General features: G+C 30.1%; 1 protein-coding gene across 5 annotated transcripts; it reads right to left on the minus strand.

Moving 5' to 3' along the window:
- Nucleotides 1-4140: 4140 nt before the first annotated feature.
- Nucleotides 4141-11470, minus strand: LOC113873720 (cysteine synthase-like). 5 transcript variants are annotated; one of them, XM_027511982.1, is made up of 11 exons: nt 10694-11470; nt 10549-10613; nt 10239-10348; nt 10080-10137; nt 9644-9907; nt 9264-9401; nt 9096-9147; nt 6811-6890; nt 5949-6008; nt 5717-5797; nt 4141-4821 (listed from the first exon to the last, which is right to left on the minus strand). In XM_027511982.1, the coding sequence occupies exons 2-11, from the start codon at nt 10585-10587 to the stop codon at nt 4732-4734; spliced, it is 972 nt and encodes a 323-aa protein (XP_027367783.1). In that variant the 5' UTR covers nt 10588-10613; nt 10694-11470; the 3' UTR covers nt 4141-4731. The 5 variants fall into 5 exon arrangements, 4 of the variants coding, with proteins under 4 accessions (XP_027367783.1, XP_027367785.1, XP_027367786.1 ...); XM_027511984.1 differs by having other exon boundaries at nt 4168-4821; nt 10730-11212; XM_027511985.1 differs by having other exon boundaries at nt 4168-4821; nt 10485-10613; nt 10730-11030.
- Between the last annotated feature and the right edge of the window lie 7196 nt (nt 11471-18666).

An 18666-nucleotide genomic window follows, 5' to 3' on the forward strand; every position in this document is an offset into this window, starting at 1 on the left:
AATAATAATTAAAAGAGAAAAACTAAGAACGATCCACCTAATCCTAATCCTTTGTCTCGTTTTACCCTATAGATTCATTAACTATATGTAGTATGGTCGCTTACAATATAATTAATTATGGTATGTCAAAGAGTTGTTAATTTCAAACATACAAATACAACACAATAAGGTATCAAGAAAGGAAACATGAAATTATTATAAATCACAAAGATCCCATAAAATCAGGCAAAAGATTCAACATACAAGTATAACTATGAATTTAGCTAGACATAATATAGTAAAAAATTAAAATAACAATAAACCAATCCATAGTTGTTCAAAATGTAAATGCAAATTAGAGAAGTCTCCAATAGAGAAGAGATGAAGAAAGCTATTGATCCCAAGATATGCTCCCAAAGCTCTAATAGTAGTCAAGGATTGACCAACACCAAGATTGAAGATGCAAAAAAGTGAGAGGTGTAAAGAGATGTGAAAAGAGATATGAAAAATATGCCTAAGTCGCAGCCTATGAGGTTCCTTTAATAGAGTTTCAAAACCCCTTTCTTGAAGGCAAGCACGACCGTGTAAATCAATATGCACGATCATGCATATGGTCAAAGGCACTCTTGTGCTGGCTATAGGTTGTGAGAGTGTTGGCTGCTGCATAGCCCTATTTGCTAACCAATTTAGGCACAAAATGCACCCAAAATTCAACTGTGGCATTCTCATATTAATTTGCACAAAAATCATAGAAATTAACGTGAAAACTTGATAAAATAATGATCATGCATAAATATATACGCTATAAAAGCATGTCAAAGTCAAGTACAGACTTATTAGGAATCTTAATCCATATTGTAGCCTTTTCAAAAGAGTAATCACTAGGTTTAAAAAAAAGGTCTCCAATGATGAACTAAAAGTTAATGATCCAATACTAACTAGGGATTCTAAAAAAGTTCACTCCTATAATAATCATATGTTCAAACATAACTACAAAAAAAATATTCATTCAAGTCTAAAATTTCAAGGTCCTCATTCTTATCCTAGATATGCTTTAATTTGGTATCCAAATAAATTAGGCTAACACTTTTTCCTAAGAGTTTCATGATTAGAGTATTTTTTTAAAGAGCACACAAATTTTTATAGTCCTTTAAAGAAACCTTAATCTTAGAATAAAGAAGCTTACAGAAATATCAAGATCGTCTTCTTCTTAATCAAGATTCATATTAAAATCTTTTATCACAATATTTATAATATCATTATTAAAATGTGAAGTATAAGCATTCAAATTCTAACACTTATCCTTACAAGAGCACAAAACAACTTGAGAATGATCAGATATCATCTAAGAATTTTTCTTTCTTAAACAATCGTGCTTTAAATATAAACAATTCAAAACAATCTCATCCTTCTTGCAAGTCTATTTGAGACTACGATGAACCTTCATCCATCTCCTCTATTTTTTTGCCTTTTCCAAACTTCGTCTTAATAAATTGTCTTATTTTGTTGAATCTCAATATATTGATTCTGTTCTTCCATTATCCATCCCTACAAAGTTTGTAGATTTCTTAGGAGAAAATCTTTCTTACAGTTATTTCTTTAACTTGCACCTCTTATAAGATTGAAGCAGATCCTTGACAATGCATCTTTAAAAAAAGAGTTTTCTCGAAATCCTAGTAAAGCTTTCCAAAACTGAAAGAGAAAAGAGTGTAAAATTCTTTGAACATTTCTTTTAAAAATAATAATTTGTCACAAATTTAACAATTAAATTTATTAAAATAAACTAAAAATAGTTTATTTTGATAAAACATATAAAAAAAACTTATTGAAATAAACTAAAAATGACTTATGAGAGACATAAATTAATTTTTATAAATTGTTCATAAAGCCCAAAGATACTTCATTTGCAATTTGTGGTGAAACACAAAAAAAATGTATAATAGAATTTTGAATACAAATTTTTTTATTAAATTGATTAACCTCACACATGTAAAGGTAATAAAATTTATAGTATATTTAAAAATTCATAATTATTTTATTAATAAAATAATAAAGGTTTTTGATAAATGATAAATGATAAATGAAGAAAACTTATAAATTTTCAAAGTTTGGCTTATAAAACTTTACTAGTAACATTCAATTTATTAGAAGTTAGCAACTAATATTTTATTCTAATTTTATTTTATTTAATTAAAAAAATATAACTCTTTTTTGAATCATTTAATATATTTTAATTACTTATACAAGTAATTTTATCAAATAATTTTAATTTAGTTAGTTAATAATAAATTATAAGTTTTCAATCACTTCATTAGCTAATCAATAGTGGTATAAGGTTTCATTGTATTTACATGTGTATAATTATTTTATTTAATAAAAAAATTTGTTTAAACCCTTTAAACTTTGAAATATCTTACATGTATATTTGGGAAAAAAAAATTCATCAGCTATAAACTACAAATAAGTTACTTTAACCATACAATATGTTAAAGTGGTTAACATCAATAACCTATAATCAATGTGCCTATAATAATTATATAACATTTTTTATGTTTTTTTTATCATTCACTTTAAAACTTTAATATAAGAATTAAATGATAAATAGTATTATCTTTTTTTATTAAATTTATTATCTAATTTATCAATAGAGGTTGGTTTGAGTGATAAGCAGTTCGATATCGCTTAAGAAAAGTCTTGAATTTTTTTTTTATAAAAAAGTAGACAAATGGAGCTTTAAAAAATAATCAAATATAATATCTACTACTGTTAGATAGCCGGATTCAGTGGCCACAAATTTTGAAAAGTGAAACTTAACGAATTCAATAACCCAAATAGAATAATTTTTATGAAGTGTTTATCAAATATGATTTGCTCACAAAACTTAGAGATGTTAATTAATTACATAAAACCTTTCATTGATGTTGATGCTTAGTTTTTGAGAGGAAGAGTAAAGAAAAAAAAAGTTTGTGTAATAATTAAGTTTTTTTTTGTATAAATATGGTAAAATTTAAAATATATTATCAAAATTAATAAATATTTTTCTTATCTAAGATGTTTTTTTTGTCATGTCACTTTAAGTGTCAAGTCTTATAGCGGTTGACTCGTTAAAAAGAAGGCTGACACTATCTATCTCACAAGCTTGAAGCTTTCTCTTCTTTATTCTCCTCTTTATCTCTTATTTCTATTTCTTACTCAAATGTCACTCTATTGCATTTTAATATTGTTAATTACATAATTACTTTTTTCATTTTCACCTCCTTTAAACTCCCACTTTTTCTTGTCCTTTTTTTATAGCATATTTATGCATCCAAAAGTTTTAATCTTCTTTCTTACGAATTCCAAAATCTCCCCTTATTTGTTCATAAAAAACCCAACTTGCTTTCGTACAATACAAACCATGGTACAAAGCATCCTATGCAAATACATGCTGCACCAAACCGTCAACAAAAATAAGTATCGGCCTTTTTATTAATGATACTTACTTTTTTATTATTAAAAAATAAGTGTCAACTTTTATATGATTAATACACATCTTTATAGGATCGACACTTAAGGTGACGTGACAAAAAATACCCTAAACAGATAAAATGCTTATCAGATACTTTATTTTAGTAATATATTTTAATTTTTATCATATTTTGGCAAAAAACCTTAATAATTATTTTGTTTGAGAATTTTTATTTCAGTGAATAATAATGATTTATAAATATCATAATTTTATACTTTTGTATTAACCTACCTTATTTTTTTCTCTTTTTCTATTATTTTTTAAACTATTTTTTTCCTTCAAAATCTCAAATAAATTCTTACCCATAGTTTCAAGAAGTGTCTAGAAGAACTTACAAGAAAGCATGATTTTTAAGACAACCATATATATAATTATATATATACGGTGTCAAAAGAGAAACCGAAGCTCATTTACGTTTGCTACAACTATCGCATGCAAAAGCACAGATATAGCGTATCATTGTACTGCTACAACATACACAAATTCTTTTGTAGCATCTCAACTTTTTTCTGATTTCTGTAATAGCATATTATAAAGGGTGAATAGCTAGTTTTTTTTTTTTGTTTTTTTCCGTTTTTGGGCCTTGGCACTTTCTTAGCGCAAAAACTCAACAATTAACAGATAAAAGTAAGAGGAATCCTTCCTATTTAAGTGCCCCAATGCTATTAATATTGAGTTTGCCCCATAAAATTGGAAACTATGAACTTTGCAAGTTAATAAATAAAATTCTTACCAATAATTTGAGTAAAACATATGGATCCTTGAACAGGGGATCACTGGACAGTTAAAGTGAAAAACTAAAAACTGCATTGCTGCAAAAAATAAATTTAAAAGATGGATTACTTGATTACACAACACACAAAGAATGTGACGTAAATACTGATGATCCCAAAAAAAGTTTTAGTGATATATGGAAAACATATCCGGTTTTCCTCTTCATTTTTTGCATAACTTTTTAAGACACTGTCAGTTCTGTCCAGCAATTCTTGCCAGACATAATAGTATAACTTCTTTTGGTTGTGTAAAATCAGCACAATAACACAGGATTTCTGATCTTAGTCAAATGTCATTTGTTCAGCTTCATGCGTAATGGATTCAAGCAAAGGTGAAGTGTAAAAGCCGGAGATGACAGTAACATAGGATTTCTGATCTTTCAAATGCATTTATTCAGCTTCGTGCCTAATGGATTCAAACGATGGTGAAGTGTCAAATCCGGAGAGCACAATGACATAAGATTTCTGATCTTAGTCAAATGTCATTTGTTCAGCTTCATGCCTAATGGATTCAAATAGTGGTGAAGATAAATAACGCTCTCCATAACTGGGAAACACAACCTGCGCAACAACATTAGCAAATGACATAATTCAGCACATGCATTTTGACCATAAATTCAAATCATCTGCACCTCTAGGTAGAATAGAATTATCAGAAATTCACACACAATTTGGAATATCCAGAAGAGTGATGTATCTGGTTTGTATCTAAGGAAGACCCATTACAATAGTCACTCCAAGATGACATACTGCATCTCACCACAAAACATAGCATGATTGTGAATCTCTCATTAAGTACTGAAATCTAAAAGCCAAATATACCCAACTCTCACAAAAAGTCATCCCTCATCAGAAATACACTTGTCCTTTAAACGCTTCTTAGTAGTGGCATTTTCACAAGATTAATCTTCACATCCTCATCCATATTCATCAGTGCGTTAAATTAGCACGGTTATTGTTCATCCTATAGACCGTAACCTCCCCTCTCCCTTCGTGGGCTTGGCGCGGACATTCTCTAGAGTCAGCCCATTGCCCCGTGTTGAATTTAGAGGAAGAAATTTTAGAGAGAATGAGAGGCTGTTTCTTAGGCTAATATTAATTGAGTGCAACTTCCTAAAATCTAATAGCCATGAATACAAAATTCATATAAACATGAGATCATGAACATACTGTTTTATTACTTAAGTACATCAAATATCATAATTTTCAACATACTTCCTCAGGGCCAAGTGCTCTCTCACTCCTCATCACTGCCTCTCCTTTTTTCTGTTTATTCGCTGACATCGTTCATTACTGTTGTTTTCCTTTGGCAAAATTTTCAGTATGAAAGAAATATGAAAAAGGGGAAACAACTTATCTGAAGATATAAGGCAAATGTGTGTGTGTGATAAATTTCTAGAATATAATCATCTCCTTAATTCCGGTCAAATAAGTTTGTCAAAGGTTAGAAACTCACAACAATGAGTTTTCCTGCATTTTCTGGTCTCTTCCCCAAATTTATGGCAGCTGCTGCAGCGGCTCCTGACGAAATTCCCATCTGCAAAAGAAGTAATAATATAATCATCATGAAAAATAAGTAATTTTAATACTTGGACTTAGAGATGTATAGAGTTCGAATTTTACAGGAATAACTGTGTAGAAACTTCTGTAAAACCATTAAGAAGAGCCACAAATTATCATTAACATACCAACAAACCTTCTTTCAAAGCAAGCAGCTTAGCAGTTTCTATAGCTTCTTCACTTGATATCTGCAATTTACAAACCGTTTTAGTCAACAATTTTCTACTCTTGTATTAGTAGCTAGCAGTGTAAACACTACGTATGTGTAAAGAAACTTGTACTAATTGTAGAGCCTTGTCAGTCTAAGTCTGTAATAGGAAAGATTGTAAGCCTAAGATAATGCCCGCAATTAAGGCCATGATTTGTGATTATTTGCTTTTCAATACAAGGTTGGGAGGATTTTATCGCCAGCAATTCATTGGTGTTTGTCCAATTTTTTCAAGCATATCTATTTATATATTCCTACAAAATCTAAACATGTTTTAAGAATCATATATTCATAATCAATATGCCTCACTGTGAAGTGTGAACTAATAGGTGATACTTGTCCAGATATTTAATCTCAGCACATGCCAAGATCAGAGTCCAAGAAAAAGGAAAAGCAAAATTTCGACAAGAATCAGACATGATTGCCGCTCTTATCCAATGGAGAAGCGTGTAACATTTGCAAGCTGCTTCAAGAATCAGAAATGAGAAAGTACAAAAATAAAACACACGAAGAGCTGCCTTCAGTATAGAAACGTAAAAAAAATTGGTTAAAAAGTGAGTTCGTACTGCGAAAAATTGAGGCTACACTTGACTAAATATATTAAGATTTATCTGCGAAAAAACTAAATATATTAAGATTATTCCAGTAATTTTCTGCATAACAAAAAGAACAAATTATGAGGATACACTTGACTGAGAGAGACTACTTCAAATTGAAAAGAAATGGCCACTTTCTGACTTTCTGTATAAAAATTGAAAATTGAATGGCAACATAAAAAGTACCTGAATAACTTCTTCTAGGAGACTAACATCCAGTACACTCGGAATGATACCATTACCAATCCCTTGGATTAGGTGATCACCTGAACGTGTACAAATGTATAGAGTAGTCAGTAAGCAATCTCAAATTGTTGTTAAGATCTCGAACTCTTTCTAAAGCTTAAAGGACAAAATTTTCAGAATTGATGTATGCCATATGAATGAAAAGCTCATTTTAACAATTCAACTAATAACAACATTTAGCAGTTAAATTAGGAATAAAACAAATTCACAAGAAGACTGAATCAAACTTTGAACTTCCTACTCCACAATTTAACAGGATCCACTCAGATGGGACACGTCTAACTGTGCTGCCTGAATTTCAAGTATTGTTTCGAACCATTTTTGATCGAACATATATCCTTTCTTGAAAGAGACATTACACATGATCTTATGTTCTGTAATTTCTTCCAAATAAATTGCTTTGTACGTTGAGTAACGAGCATTTTTGTTGTTCTTCTAGCACAGGAATAAGTACTACTTTTGCCATTTATTTTCTAATATTAGCATTTCCTTTGTAACCGTCCCTTTCAGTTAATCTTCTATTCAAACTTTTGAACTTTTCTAGTTAATTCCTTTTTGGGGTTTAGATACTGCTTACTATTTTTCAGTGATTTTTCGAGTTAATTTTGTATTTCTTTGAAAGTTTTGAGGGAGAGGGAAGAAAAATATTTGAAGGGGGAGAAAAAAAGAGAAAAAATAGTTCATAAAATAATTAAATTAAACAGTGTTAAAATTATGATATAAAATCTGCACAAAATAGTATAAAAATTATAATAGAAAAGGTGGTTAATAAAAAAATAAAATTCATTCCTTTTTCTCCATATTTAGTTATGCAAAACTTCATTAAGTAACTTTAAATTCGTAAATTTTTGTTCTTTATGTGTTTCTACTATAAACATAAAATTATAGATTTAGGATGATTATAAAATCTCCCATCCTCATCTAGAATATCTCAAATAAGAATTATTATCAAATAAGTTTTTTTTCTTTCTAAAAATTAACTCTCAAATAAAGTTCAAAGAAAAATGTAAGACATTTTGCATAATTGGGAATATAATAACACCTAATTTATGAACACATATAGAAATAATATGTAAATATGATAATTTTTTAAAATAAAATAAAATATGGGCAAGGAAAATATATTAAAATACTTATGCTTTCTTAATTAATTTATTTTTAACATAACTGATATTTAATTTATATTAGTTTATCATAAATATTGTATCATTATTAGTCTTTTTGCCCTTGACAAAATTATTTAAAAAGTATAATGACGATCAAGTTAAATAAAAATATTATATCTAAATTATGCCAATAATTCCTTTATTATTTAAAGGAAAAACTATACATTAAAAACTTTAAAGATAACGAAATTAAGCTTTAATATTGAGATAATCTTATAATATACGTATTGAATATTTGGCATGAGTACGAACTCGTCTTCTCAACTGTATGTACAGCACAGGACTCTTCTCTATGCTCGCATCATTTCTATTGAAGTTCAACTTTTGCCCAAAAAATACGAGTTCAGGTCCTTCTGTTTGCATATGCACACAATTTCCTTCCTCCAAAATACTCACATCTACGTGTCTTCAGCTTAGTTGGCTTCTTTTAATGACCCAAGTCTCTCTCGTCTACTACACCAATCGTCCACTTCTTACATGCTACATTCACTGATTCCAGATTATAGATATTTACCAGCTAAGCTATTAAGGGTAAATTAAATTTATTCCTAGATACTAGATATGTACTTAAATTACGTTGATATCCTAATTTTTTTAAAAATGTACCCTTTTTTCTTGATAAATTATATGTTTTCCAATTTTATATATTCAACATTAATGAATGTCTTAATATTAACTGTTCTATTTCTCTAGCTCTCAATACCATTAACTATTAATCTTAACGTCTCTTAACTCCTATTCCTATGCTCTAATTTTAATTCCTACTGTTAATTTTGTGACTTCGTACTTTAACCTGCAAACTTGATAGCAATCATGCTTAAAACATACTGTCTTTGAAATCTGAAATCATAATTATGACTTTAAAATTAATTAATAGTGAAATTAGAAATTGCAGGAAAAAAAAATATGCTTATGAAACTCAATCGTAAATGCTCTGCTTCATTAATTTATGTCACGAAACGGTAAACTTCATCTCCTTGAATCAATGAGTTACATGAACACAATTTGTAATGAAAAGACAAAAAATGATGGGTGAACTGGGCATAATGGTAAAATTACCAGGCTGTCCTCCGCTGAGGACTGCACTTTCGGTTGGTTCTACACCGTACAGCTGGGCGAAGAGAGAGAGAGAAGTGAAGTTAGCTTAAAATACTATTAAGAAAGAAAGGTTGGTTTCCTCGTTCATTTATTTTAAGCCCAGAAATGATGCACGGTAAGCAATTCAACCTTGATATCCGGGTTTCTCTCCTTGAGGAATCTGCCAGCACCCGTTATTGTTCCCCCAGTTCCTATCCCTGCAACCAAAGCATCAACTTTCCCTCCCGAGTCCCTCCAAATCTCAGGGCCAGTTGTCTCATAATGAATCTATAAAGATCATCACCATTGTCAATCACAAAATTTAATACCCTCAAATATAATATAAATAATTTACATTCATAATCATCATAACAATATTAGATAAATTAATAAAATTTATTTTTAATTAAAATATTATAAGTTTTTTTTATTATATTTAACACTTAATATTTATTTTTATCCACGTAGGAACATGCCGGTGCACATGTGTGTGTGTCTATATATATATATACATGAACTGAGAATTCAACCTTTGGATTGGCAGGATTATCAATCTGGCGAAGCATAAAACTCCCGGGAGTCTTGGATACAATTTCCTCGGCCTTCCTAAGAACTGCATCTGTTCCTTTGGCAGGGTCTGTCAGATACACCTCAGCTCCAAAGGCTCCAAGTACAATTTTTCTCTCTAGACTAACAGAAGCTGGCATAGCCACTATTACTTTATAGCCCTTCAATGCTGCTACGAATGCCATTCCAATGCCTGTGTTGCCACTTGTAGCCTCAACTAGAACACTCTTTTCAACCATTAATTGTTAACAGGAAAAACAAAAGGAAACACTCAGCATATATATGGACAACATAATGAGATGTACTTGAAGAGCACGTAATGGAATGGAATATGAATAAGATTATTGTCCAGATAAAAGGCATATCTTTGACATGTAAACTTCGATGTGACGGACTAACCTTTCCAGGTTTAATGAGGCCTTTGTCCTCAGCATCTTTAATCATGCTAAATGCTGTCCTGAGTGTGAAAAAAAGATTATCATTAAAATTTCTGAAATGGAAATCATGATATATTACATCTGTCGACAACTACTCTATAGTTGGTAAATACTGTCATGCCTATCTTTGATACTGAAGCAGGGTTGCATGGACTCTAACTTAGCAGCAATTCGGGCTACACACCCCTCCACAATGTTGTTCAGATATACCATTGGGGTGTTACCTATTAACTGCACAAGAAAAATGAAATATGATAATTATCAATTTTTTGAAATATATATATATATATATATATATATATATATATATATATAGAGAGAGAGAGAGAGAGAGAGAGAGAGAGAGAGAGAGTTATAATAAAAATACTGTAAGCATGGCTGAATAGCTAAGATGGTCGGGGGGAAAGGGTTATTATGACAAAATATATTACTTCAGTGGCATCTTTCTTAATTGCACACTGTGGCTCCATGTTTCCTACTCGAGAAGGCCTGCTAGCTGAACAAAGGAGCTTCAGGTAAGAAAACAATTGAAAATGCAATGGAAGAGATATTTAAGTAGATTTTATAATTATTCACCAAGGCAAGGGGTGTGCAGAATAAGAGAATGCCTACACAGAACCCTGTCAGTCTTTCACAAAACAAAGATTTGGTTGTTGTCTTGTTGAATTCGTCATGGCTATAAAAAGGGAAGCTAAGTATTGTATTACAACCAAGGCCCACCAACATAAGAAAACACAAAAACAGTTCAATTATTGAGCATGTAAAAACAGATTACTCGACGCATGAACAGGAGGGTATTTGGGCAAACTAGAATTATCGTATGTCCATAAAACCAATCTCAAAGGGTTTCAGCAGAATTGGATAGGTTGTTCATTAAAATATATTTATTATCTTCAATTTTATGACGGATGCTGCTTCTCATATGGGCATGGGTTGGTTCAGATAAGGAGTTGTCAAGTGGCTAATAAGTGGCTACAAAATGCCTCATAGTAGTGGTAGGAGGTGTTTTACAAATCAGATCAATTAGTTGAATCACTAAAATTTAATATCGAGATATTTATATCTTACATACAAAAAAGACACAGGTATCTCTTCCCGGAAGTATATACTTAAGCATTTTCCTTTGTAAAATTATCATAACAATCTTTCTTGGCTGTATACGGAACACTGCACATGTTATATCCTTAATCGGAAAGTAGGAATGTAGAAAGCCAGGAAGCATCTAATAGATAACCCAATTCAGCAATTCCGAATTCCAAGAAGACAGATAACCCAATTCAGCAATTCCGAATTCCAAGAAGTTTTCTTATCCAAAAGAAAGGTTCCCCATTTTAATGCTTGCAACATTTCAACAAGTTACACAGAACGAGAGGGACATCATGATAAAGGAATTAAGGTTTTATTTACGAAATAGCCATACAGTGGCGCATACAATATGCAATTCCAATCTGTACTTGAAAATAATCATTTTTTTTTGTCTTGCAAGCACAGGAGGCCGTGTTACGTCCGCGCACAAGACAACACGAATCAGTACTTGAAAATATGCCCAAGGAAATTTGTGGACTGAAATAGCGTTGCAGTGTCCCACATTGTAGAAATTTGAAAAAGGAAGGAGATTTTGTGAGTATAAATTCTTAGCCAAATTAAATAGTAAAAAAATGATTACGTGGCGAAGTGAGGTTGCGGCGTTCGCGCGGCATTCGTCCAATTTAGGTCAAATCATTCTTGTTTGAATTCGCCGACCAGCGTGCGAAGGGGTAGATTTTTTTAACAAAAAAAATGGCAATGAAAACGCCAAGTGTCTCTTTCCATTTATATCTTTTTCACTGATGAGAGACGAGTGGAGGGTTTATATTTAGATTTAAGTATTGCTTTTTTGGATATTGGGGAAAATATTGGCAGAGGATTTTTATGGGTTATTTTTTCAAGAAAAAGTACTTTTTAATAATAAAATTTGAACTTCATCCGAAATAAATTAGCATTTAAGTGATATAAGAACACATTATATTATTTTAGCTAATGAATATATATTTTAAAAAAAATTGACATCATACTGTTTTGTATTAATCATTGAATATATTTAAAACTAAATTTATAATAAAGATCTTTTATCTTTATTTTATAATATCAGTATTTACAACTTTAAATTCATACATTTTCATTTGAGCGATCATATTTTTGTTTGAACAAAAAGCATTCTCGCTTAGACGAGAACACTAGTCTGAAAATATCTTTTTTATTTTTTATAATCTTGCCTGAATGAGATTTTTTTTTTTGTTTGAGCAAGACTTAGTCTACAGGGCTCTTACTCTTTCTTATGACTTCTCGTTTGAGCAAAATATGCTCTAGCCTAAGCAATAGAACAATTAGAACAATATCATCCAGTTTTTCCTAGGCGAGACTCATTTCGCTTGAGCGAGAATGCCCTACAACGAGTGGTCTAAAATAATCATCCTTGTTTGAGCGTGACCTTCCGTAGTTTTCAAAATTTTAAAGACTTTTTATTCAAAACCAAGATAAAATACCAATTAAAATAAAGATGCAATAATAAAAGGAAAATATTACAGGATTTAGGGTTTAGGGTTTACAATACAACATTCACTAAGGATGAATGATAAAATATACTCAGTTAAAATTATCGATTCATAAATTGCGGGCAAATAAATTTTTATAAAATTCTTGTCTTTAACAAATACTCCCTCCAATCCCTTTTATAAGGTCCCGGCATGACAATCATGGTTCTTAAGAAAACATATAAATGAGTTAGTTAATGTATTGAGATTTAAAAGAATAAAATATTCTTCCACTTTTACCCCTATTTAAGTAAACCCACATCAATCATGGTATATTAATTATGCTCAACTATTCTTGTAAGTATAAATGGAGCATTCACTTAATCTCTTCATCGAGCATTTATTTAATCACAATAAAAACTTTTCGCTTCTCTTGAATAATGTGTAGTTCTCACCAAATTGAACAATGTATAGTTCCCACCAAATCCAAATTTTGGGGAAAATTAATTTGAATTAGGTGCTAGATAAATTTTCATTCCCTCCAACTTTTTAAAATGAAACTTAAAATGTAAAATTTGAAAGAGTATAAATTGTTACTAAGAATCCATGTTGCTGAGTACTTGTCACACCAAATAGCTTTAGAAATTGACCTAAACCATACTCCAACACATTCAAATGAGGAAAATTCCAACCAATTGTTGGAAGAAAATTAAGGAATCGACTTGAATGTAATTTGCTCTGGAGATGTTGAAGTTGAAGCCATGAGTGAAAACTTGATTATAAATGAAAAGTGTCATTCGGTGGAAAGGGAAATAGAGTATGGTGGAGGATAATTGTTTGATTTGAATAAACCATTTCTCATAGAGGATACAGTGGAGACAGAAATAGAGGTTGAACTTGAACCAATACAAGGGTGTCTGAATGTTCATGAAACAAAGGATGCGGTGATGACAGAAACAAATGACAAAGAAGGTCAGTTAGATTTTGATTTGAATGAATTGTTCTCATTAGGAGTTGAAGCTGAAAAAGAGTTGCAACTTAGTTCAGAAGATAATGGAGTTGAACCTTTTGCTGAATTTGAAAATGAAACAGAGGAAGCGGCAGAGACAGAAATTGATGGAGCAACCGAATATGTTCCTGGTACTTCTTAGTCCTTGTGGTTCAAATAGGCCTTTTCTATTAATTGTGTTAGATAATTAACAAAAAATGACTAAACAATATTGTTTTGATGCTAAAAAATCCTATGTTAAAATGACATAGTTTCATCATTTTCTATTGATTATTTAATGAAACTAACTGAAATTGACCAAATTAACTCGATAAAAGAAATTATATGATCAAAATGCTTTATGATAAGAGCTTTAATGTTTTATTAGGATTTGTAGAGGCTTCTATTTTTATTATAAAATTATTGTTGTTTTTCTAAAAAATATAATGGTGATAATTTGTGTAGGAGATACAAGTCAGGCACCAACTGATGGAAGACACAAGAAACATAGATTCCTTACCAATGAGCAACGTTAGTTAGTATCTCGTTTGTTGATGCAACATACTCATAATGGAATTCTGGACAAAGGTACCAAATCAATGATTGCCTCATTCTATTCGATCTCTCCTAGTGTTATTAAATGCATTTGGTGTCAAATCAAGGAAACAGGGGATGCATCTCATAAAAAAAAAAAAAAACTGTAGACATAAGAGAGTTGAATTCAACCGTACTCAATTTTGTGACATTCCTTTATCTAAATAGACTACTTATCAGTCTTTAGCTTGTGCGTTGAACATAAACAAGACATCACTTATTAGACTTAAAAAAGATGGGGCCATACGATGTCACTCAAACTCCATCAAGCCATATTTAAAAGAAGAGCATAAAGTAGCTAGATTGAAGTTTTGTTTGTCTATGCTTGAAAGAGATATTATTCTATATGATCAAATTTTTAAAAGTATGCATAATATTATTCATATTGATGAGAAGTTAAATCTATGAATTATTATTTGCTTCCAGATGAAGACGAGCCACTGCATAGTTGTAACAGTAAGAATTTTATTAAAAAGGTTATGTTTTTGGTTGCCCTAGCCCGTCCTAGATTTGATGAAGAAGGGAATGAACTTTTCTCTGAAAAAGTTGGTGTCGTCCCTTTTGTGACAAAAGAATCAACAAAAGAGAAGTAGCATAAATAAAGCTGTAAGGACACTAAAAACTAAGCCTATTAATTTTGTAAACAAGGAAGTTAGCAAGAATTTTCTGATTGAGAAAGTTCTACCTGCTATCAAACAAAAGTGGCCTAGAGATGCATTGCATGAACCAATTTACATCCAACAAGATAACGCAAGGAGTCACATAGATGAGAATGATCCTAAGTTTTGTCAAGCAGGCAAAGATATGGATTTGATATTCGTTTGATGTGCCAACCCGCAAATTCTCCTGATATGAATGTACTATATCTTGTTTTTTTCAATGCCATTCAGTCACTACAATACAAGGAAGCCCTTAAGACAATAGATGAACTTATCAATGTTGTGGTGAATGCCATTGACACATTCTCTTCTATTGAATCTAATAAGATTTTTTTGACACTTCAATCATGCATGATTGAAGTCATGAAGACCAAAGGTTCCAATAACTACAAAATTTCACATATAAAAAAAATGTGATGCAACGACAAGGTCAATTGCCTACTCAATTGGGATGTTATCCTCTATTAGTGGAGGAAGTGGGTCAGTATTTGAGAGATGAGAACAATGTATGTCTATTTTAAAATCTTACATGTAAGGCAATTTTGTTTCTATTTTCTTTTAATTTGATTTGTTGTAAACTTGTCAGTTGAGTTGGTCATCATTTTGCTTTAGTATTATTGTTAAGACAAGAAAGAACCTAGCTTCAGTTATGCAAATAAACACCTTTTTTTTTACAATGAATAACTGGATTTTGTTTTTTACATGAAAATTGTTAATTTTTAGGTTTAAATGAGTTTAATCTCAGCAATTTTTATTTTTCACTTTAATCCAGCTTAGTAGTTCAAAACTTTTACTTTTAGTCTTTAATAATATGTGATGAACCAATGACCACTAGTGACTAATAGAGGTAGTTTGCAAATTTACTTTCTCTTGTTCTCATCTTGTAAAAAATAAAATGGGTATTATTAAAAGGTTTAAAGTGTGAAAGCATGTTAATTATTTTAAATAAAATAATGGACGATGCACTATGTATTGATGAAGAAGAGGAAATTTTTTGGTACAGATCCTTTAGTACCTGCATATAAGAGAATTCTTATTTCTTTAAAGTAGCAAAAGGTGTCAAACCAAATTCATTCAATCATATTATAATGTCCATAGGAAAATTGAATTTCATACAAGAGTAAGGCACATGCTCAACATATAGACTTCTGAGGACACGTTACCATCCAGATGTTTTTCAACTAGAACTATATGGTTATAATCATATTAATCTCCATAGCAAATTGAGTTTCATATATTAAAAACATAAATTTTCAATAAAACCTATCAAGATAAATTTTTAACATAACCAATTTGACTTCTTGATGTGCACATTGCTCAGGTTCCTCAGGTCTATCTTCATCATTAACAACAGGTAATTCATTCAAATCAAAGTCTGCAATTTCTTGAACAGGAACCTCATTCAAATCAAAGGCTACTACCCTATTAACATGACGTTCTGCTACTTCATCAACCTCTGCTACTTCATTAACTTCGTTAACTAGAACCTCATTCATACCAAAGTCTATAACTACATTTTCTCTTGGCATAATTCCAATGACGTCCGCAATGGAATTTTCAAAATTTGTAGATTGAACCTCCTTTTCCTCAAAAAAGTTGTTTGCATCAACCTCTTTGCTTTCTTCTAAACCATCAAATGAATCTGGAACAATCAAAGCACTTACATCTTCCTCAAAAAAGTTGTTAGCATAAATCTCTTTGCTTTCTTCTAAACCATCAAATGAATTTGGAACAATCAAAGCACTTAAATCTTCAGGACTTTCATATTGATTTTCTTCATCCATAGAAGCGTATGAATCTGGAACAATCTCTACATTTGAGTCATCAACAATCTCACCCTTCATAGATTCCATATCTTCCTCCATAGAATCTTCGAGTGAATTTTCAACAACCTCCATTGTATGAAAAGAAAGCAAATTGAGAGAAAAAGAGATAGAGAGCCTACTATTAAAATTGTTGGCAATGACAAATGGGACGTGAGTTGAAATAAGACCGGAAGTGTCTTGAAAAAGTGCAAATGTCATGAAGAAATAAAAGGGATTTAGTTGAGAATGAGTGACGTAATTAATTTTTTTGTAATAAAAATTTTGAAATTAATGAAGGATAACTCATTATGAAGGGTAAATATGAAAAAATAGTATTCGATGTTTATAAATTTTCATGAAGGGTCTTATAAAAAGGACTAAAGACATTGTCCGAAAATAGTCTTATAAATAGGATCAAAGAGAGTATTTCAAAGGACTTATAACAAATATTTAATAACTTGATATTTTTAACATATAAAATAGCCAAAGGAATAAAACATTCTATATCATTTTTCTATATTTTAATTAATTATTATACAATTTTTATTTACTTTTTATTCTTATATTCAACAAAAAGTAATTTGATTTTGATATATCAAAATATTTGTAATTTTTAGGTTTAATTATTCAATGAAATTTGATAAACATTTCTTAAGGGAGTTAAGTCACTAGAGAAATAAAAAATTATTATTTAGTTTTTAATTGGGAATTATTAACTTAGATGTATATAATTATTTTTAATTTTTTAATAAATTTAATAAAATAAATAATTTTATTATTAATAATACTTTATTTATCATATTAAGTTAGATTAATTTATTTTTTAAATTAATAAAAATATTATAGTAAATTTTTTGTTTTAATCCCTTCAAACGTTTTTTGTTGTTGTTTTAGTCTCTATTTTTTTTATAATGTTTAATTTGTAGTTCCGAATGCTGATTTGGTCCATTGAAATATTCTCACTTATCATTGTTTGATTTAACCACATTAATATTAGGGACTAACAATAAAAAAAATTATAAAAAAGTAAGACAAACAAAAAAAAAATCATTTAAAAGATTAAAATAAAAAATTCTTAAAATGTAAAGACTAAAAATATATTTAAGTTCTTTTTAATCATTTCAATCCAAAAATATATTTGTTTCTCTCACTTATTTGTTTTCTCTGTTTGACATGCTAATTTAAAATAAGTGTATTTTATAAATGTGGTTAATTTAAAATGTCTTTAACATTAACCATACAAAAGAAAAATATATATACATATATATCATATTTATGAAATATTGCACCCAAAGTAGTTGATGTTATCATTTCTCAAAATCAAGATCAACAAGATCATTCATGATGTAAAAATGTTTTGATAGTGTTACTAGACCATGACGATGATCACAAGTTATCAATACAATGATTTTAATTTTATGTTTAATATTTTGGCACGTGGTAAGTGTAGCATTTAACTAGTTTAATTAGTTTAATTTCTATGTTATTTGATGTAGATAAAGAACAATATATACATTGCTTATTCTTAGCTTTTACAAACGTGAAGCAAACATTACACTCTGTTTACAAATCATACCATAGTTTCAATATATATCATGGTTATGCTGTGTGGGAGAAAATGGAGCATCAAGCTAATTTTGAATCTAATGCATTCACGAGTTTTGTTGGTCTTGCTCAAACCGCAGGCAGTATGAGTGTTGATGGTTGCATTGTGTATGTTCGGCCTAGTTGTAGTTGTAATTGTAGTATGGGTGCTAGTGATTACATTGGATATATTTTGTCACCTCATGAAACTAAAACATATTAGCATCACAGTAACAAATGAATGATGCCAATAATTAGTTTAAAATTTAGGGGGAAAAAAAAACCAATTTCAATGACTTCAAGATAATTCAGAGCCCTACAAAACGTGCAGGGTCAAGAACACCAGCTTAGCTTAAATTTTAAAGAAACTGCCAATTTTATTGGGACTAAAAGTCATTTGCTAAAA

The sequence above is a fragment of the Abrus precatorius genome, unplaced genomic scaffold, assembly GCF_003935025.1.
Source record: "Abrus precatorius isolate BTA unplaced genomic scaffold, Abrus_2018 Scaffold7, whole genome shotgun sequence".
In the NCBI taxonomy this organism is placed as follows: domain Eukaryota; kingdom Viridiplantae; phylum Streptophyta; class Magnoliopsida; order Fabales; family Fabaceae; genus Abrus; species Abrus precatorius.

What these genes read in the sequence shown, in the direction of transcription:
- LOC113873720 (XM_027511982.1), bottom strand. Translation starts at nt 10,587, where the DNA reads ATGGAGCCACAGTGTGCAATTAAGAAAGATGCCACTGAA. An exon ending in CCTCAGCGGAGGACAGCCTG is followed by an intron (nt 6,891 to 9,095) that starts GTAATTTTACCA and finishes GTACACGTTCAG; the next exon opens with GTGATCACCTAATCCAAGGG. An exon ending in ATGCAGGAAAACTCATTGTT is followed by an intron (nt 4,822 to 5,716) that starts GTGAGTTTCTAA and finishes GTTGTTGCGCAG; the next exon opens with GTTGTGTTTCCCAGTTATGG.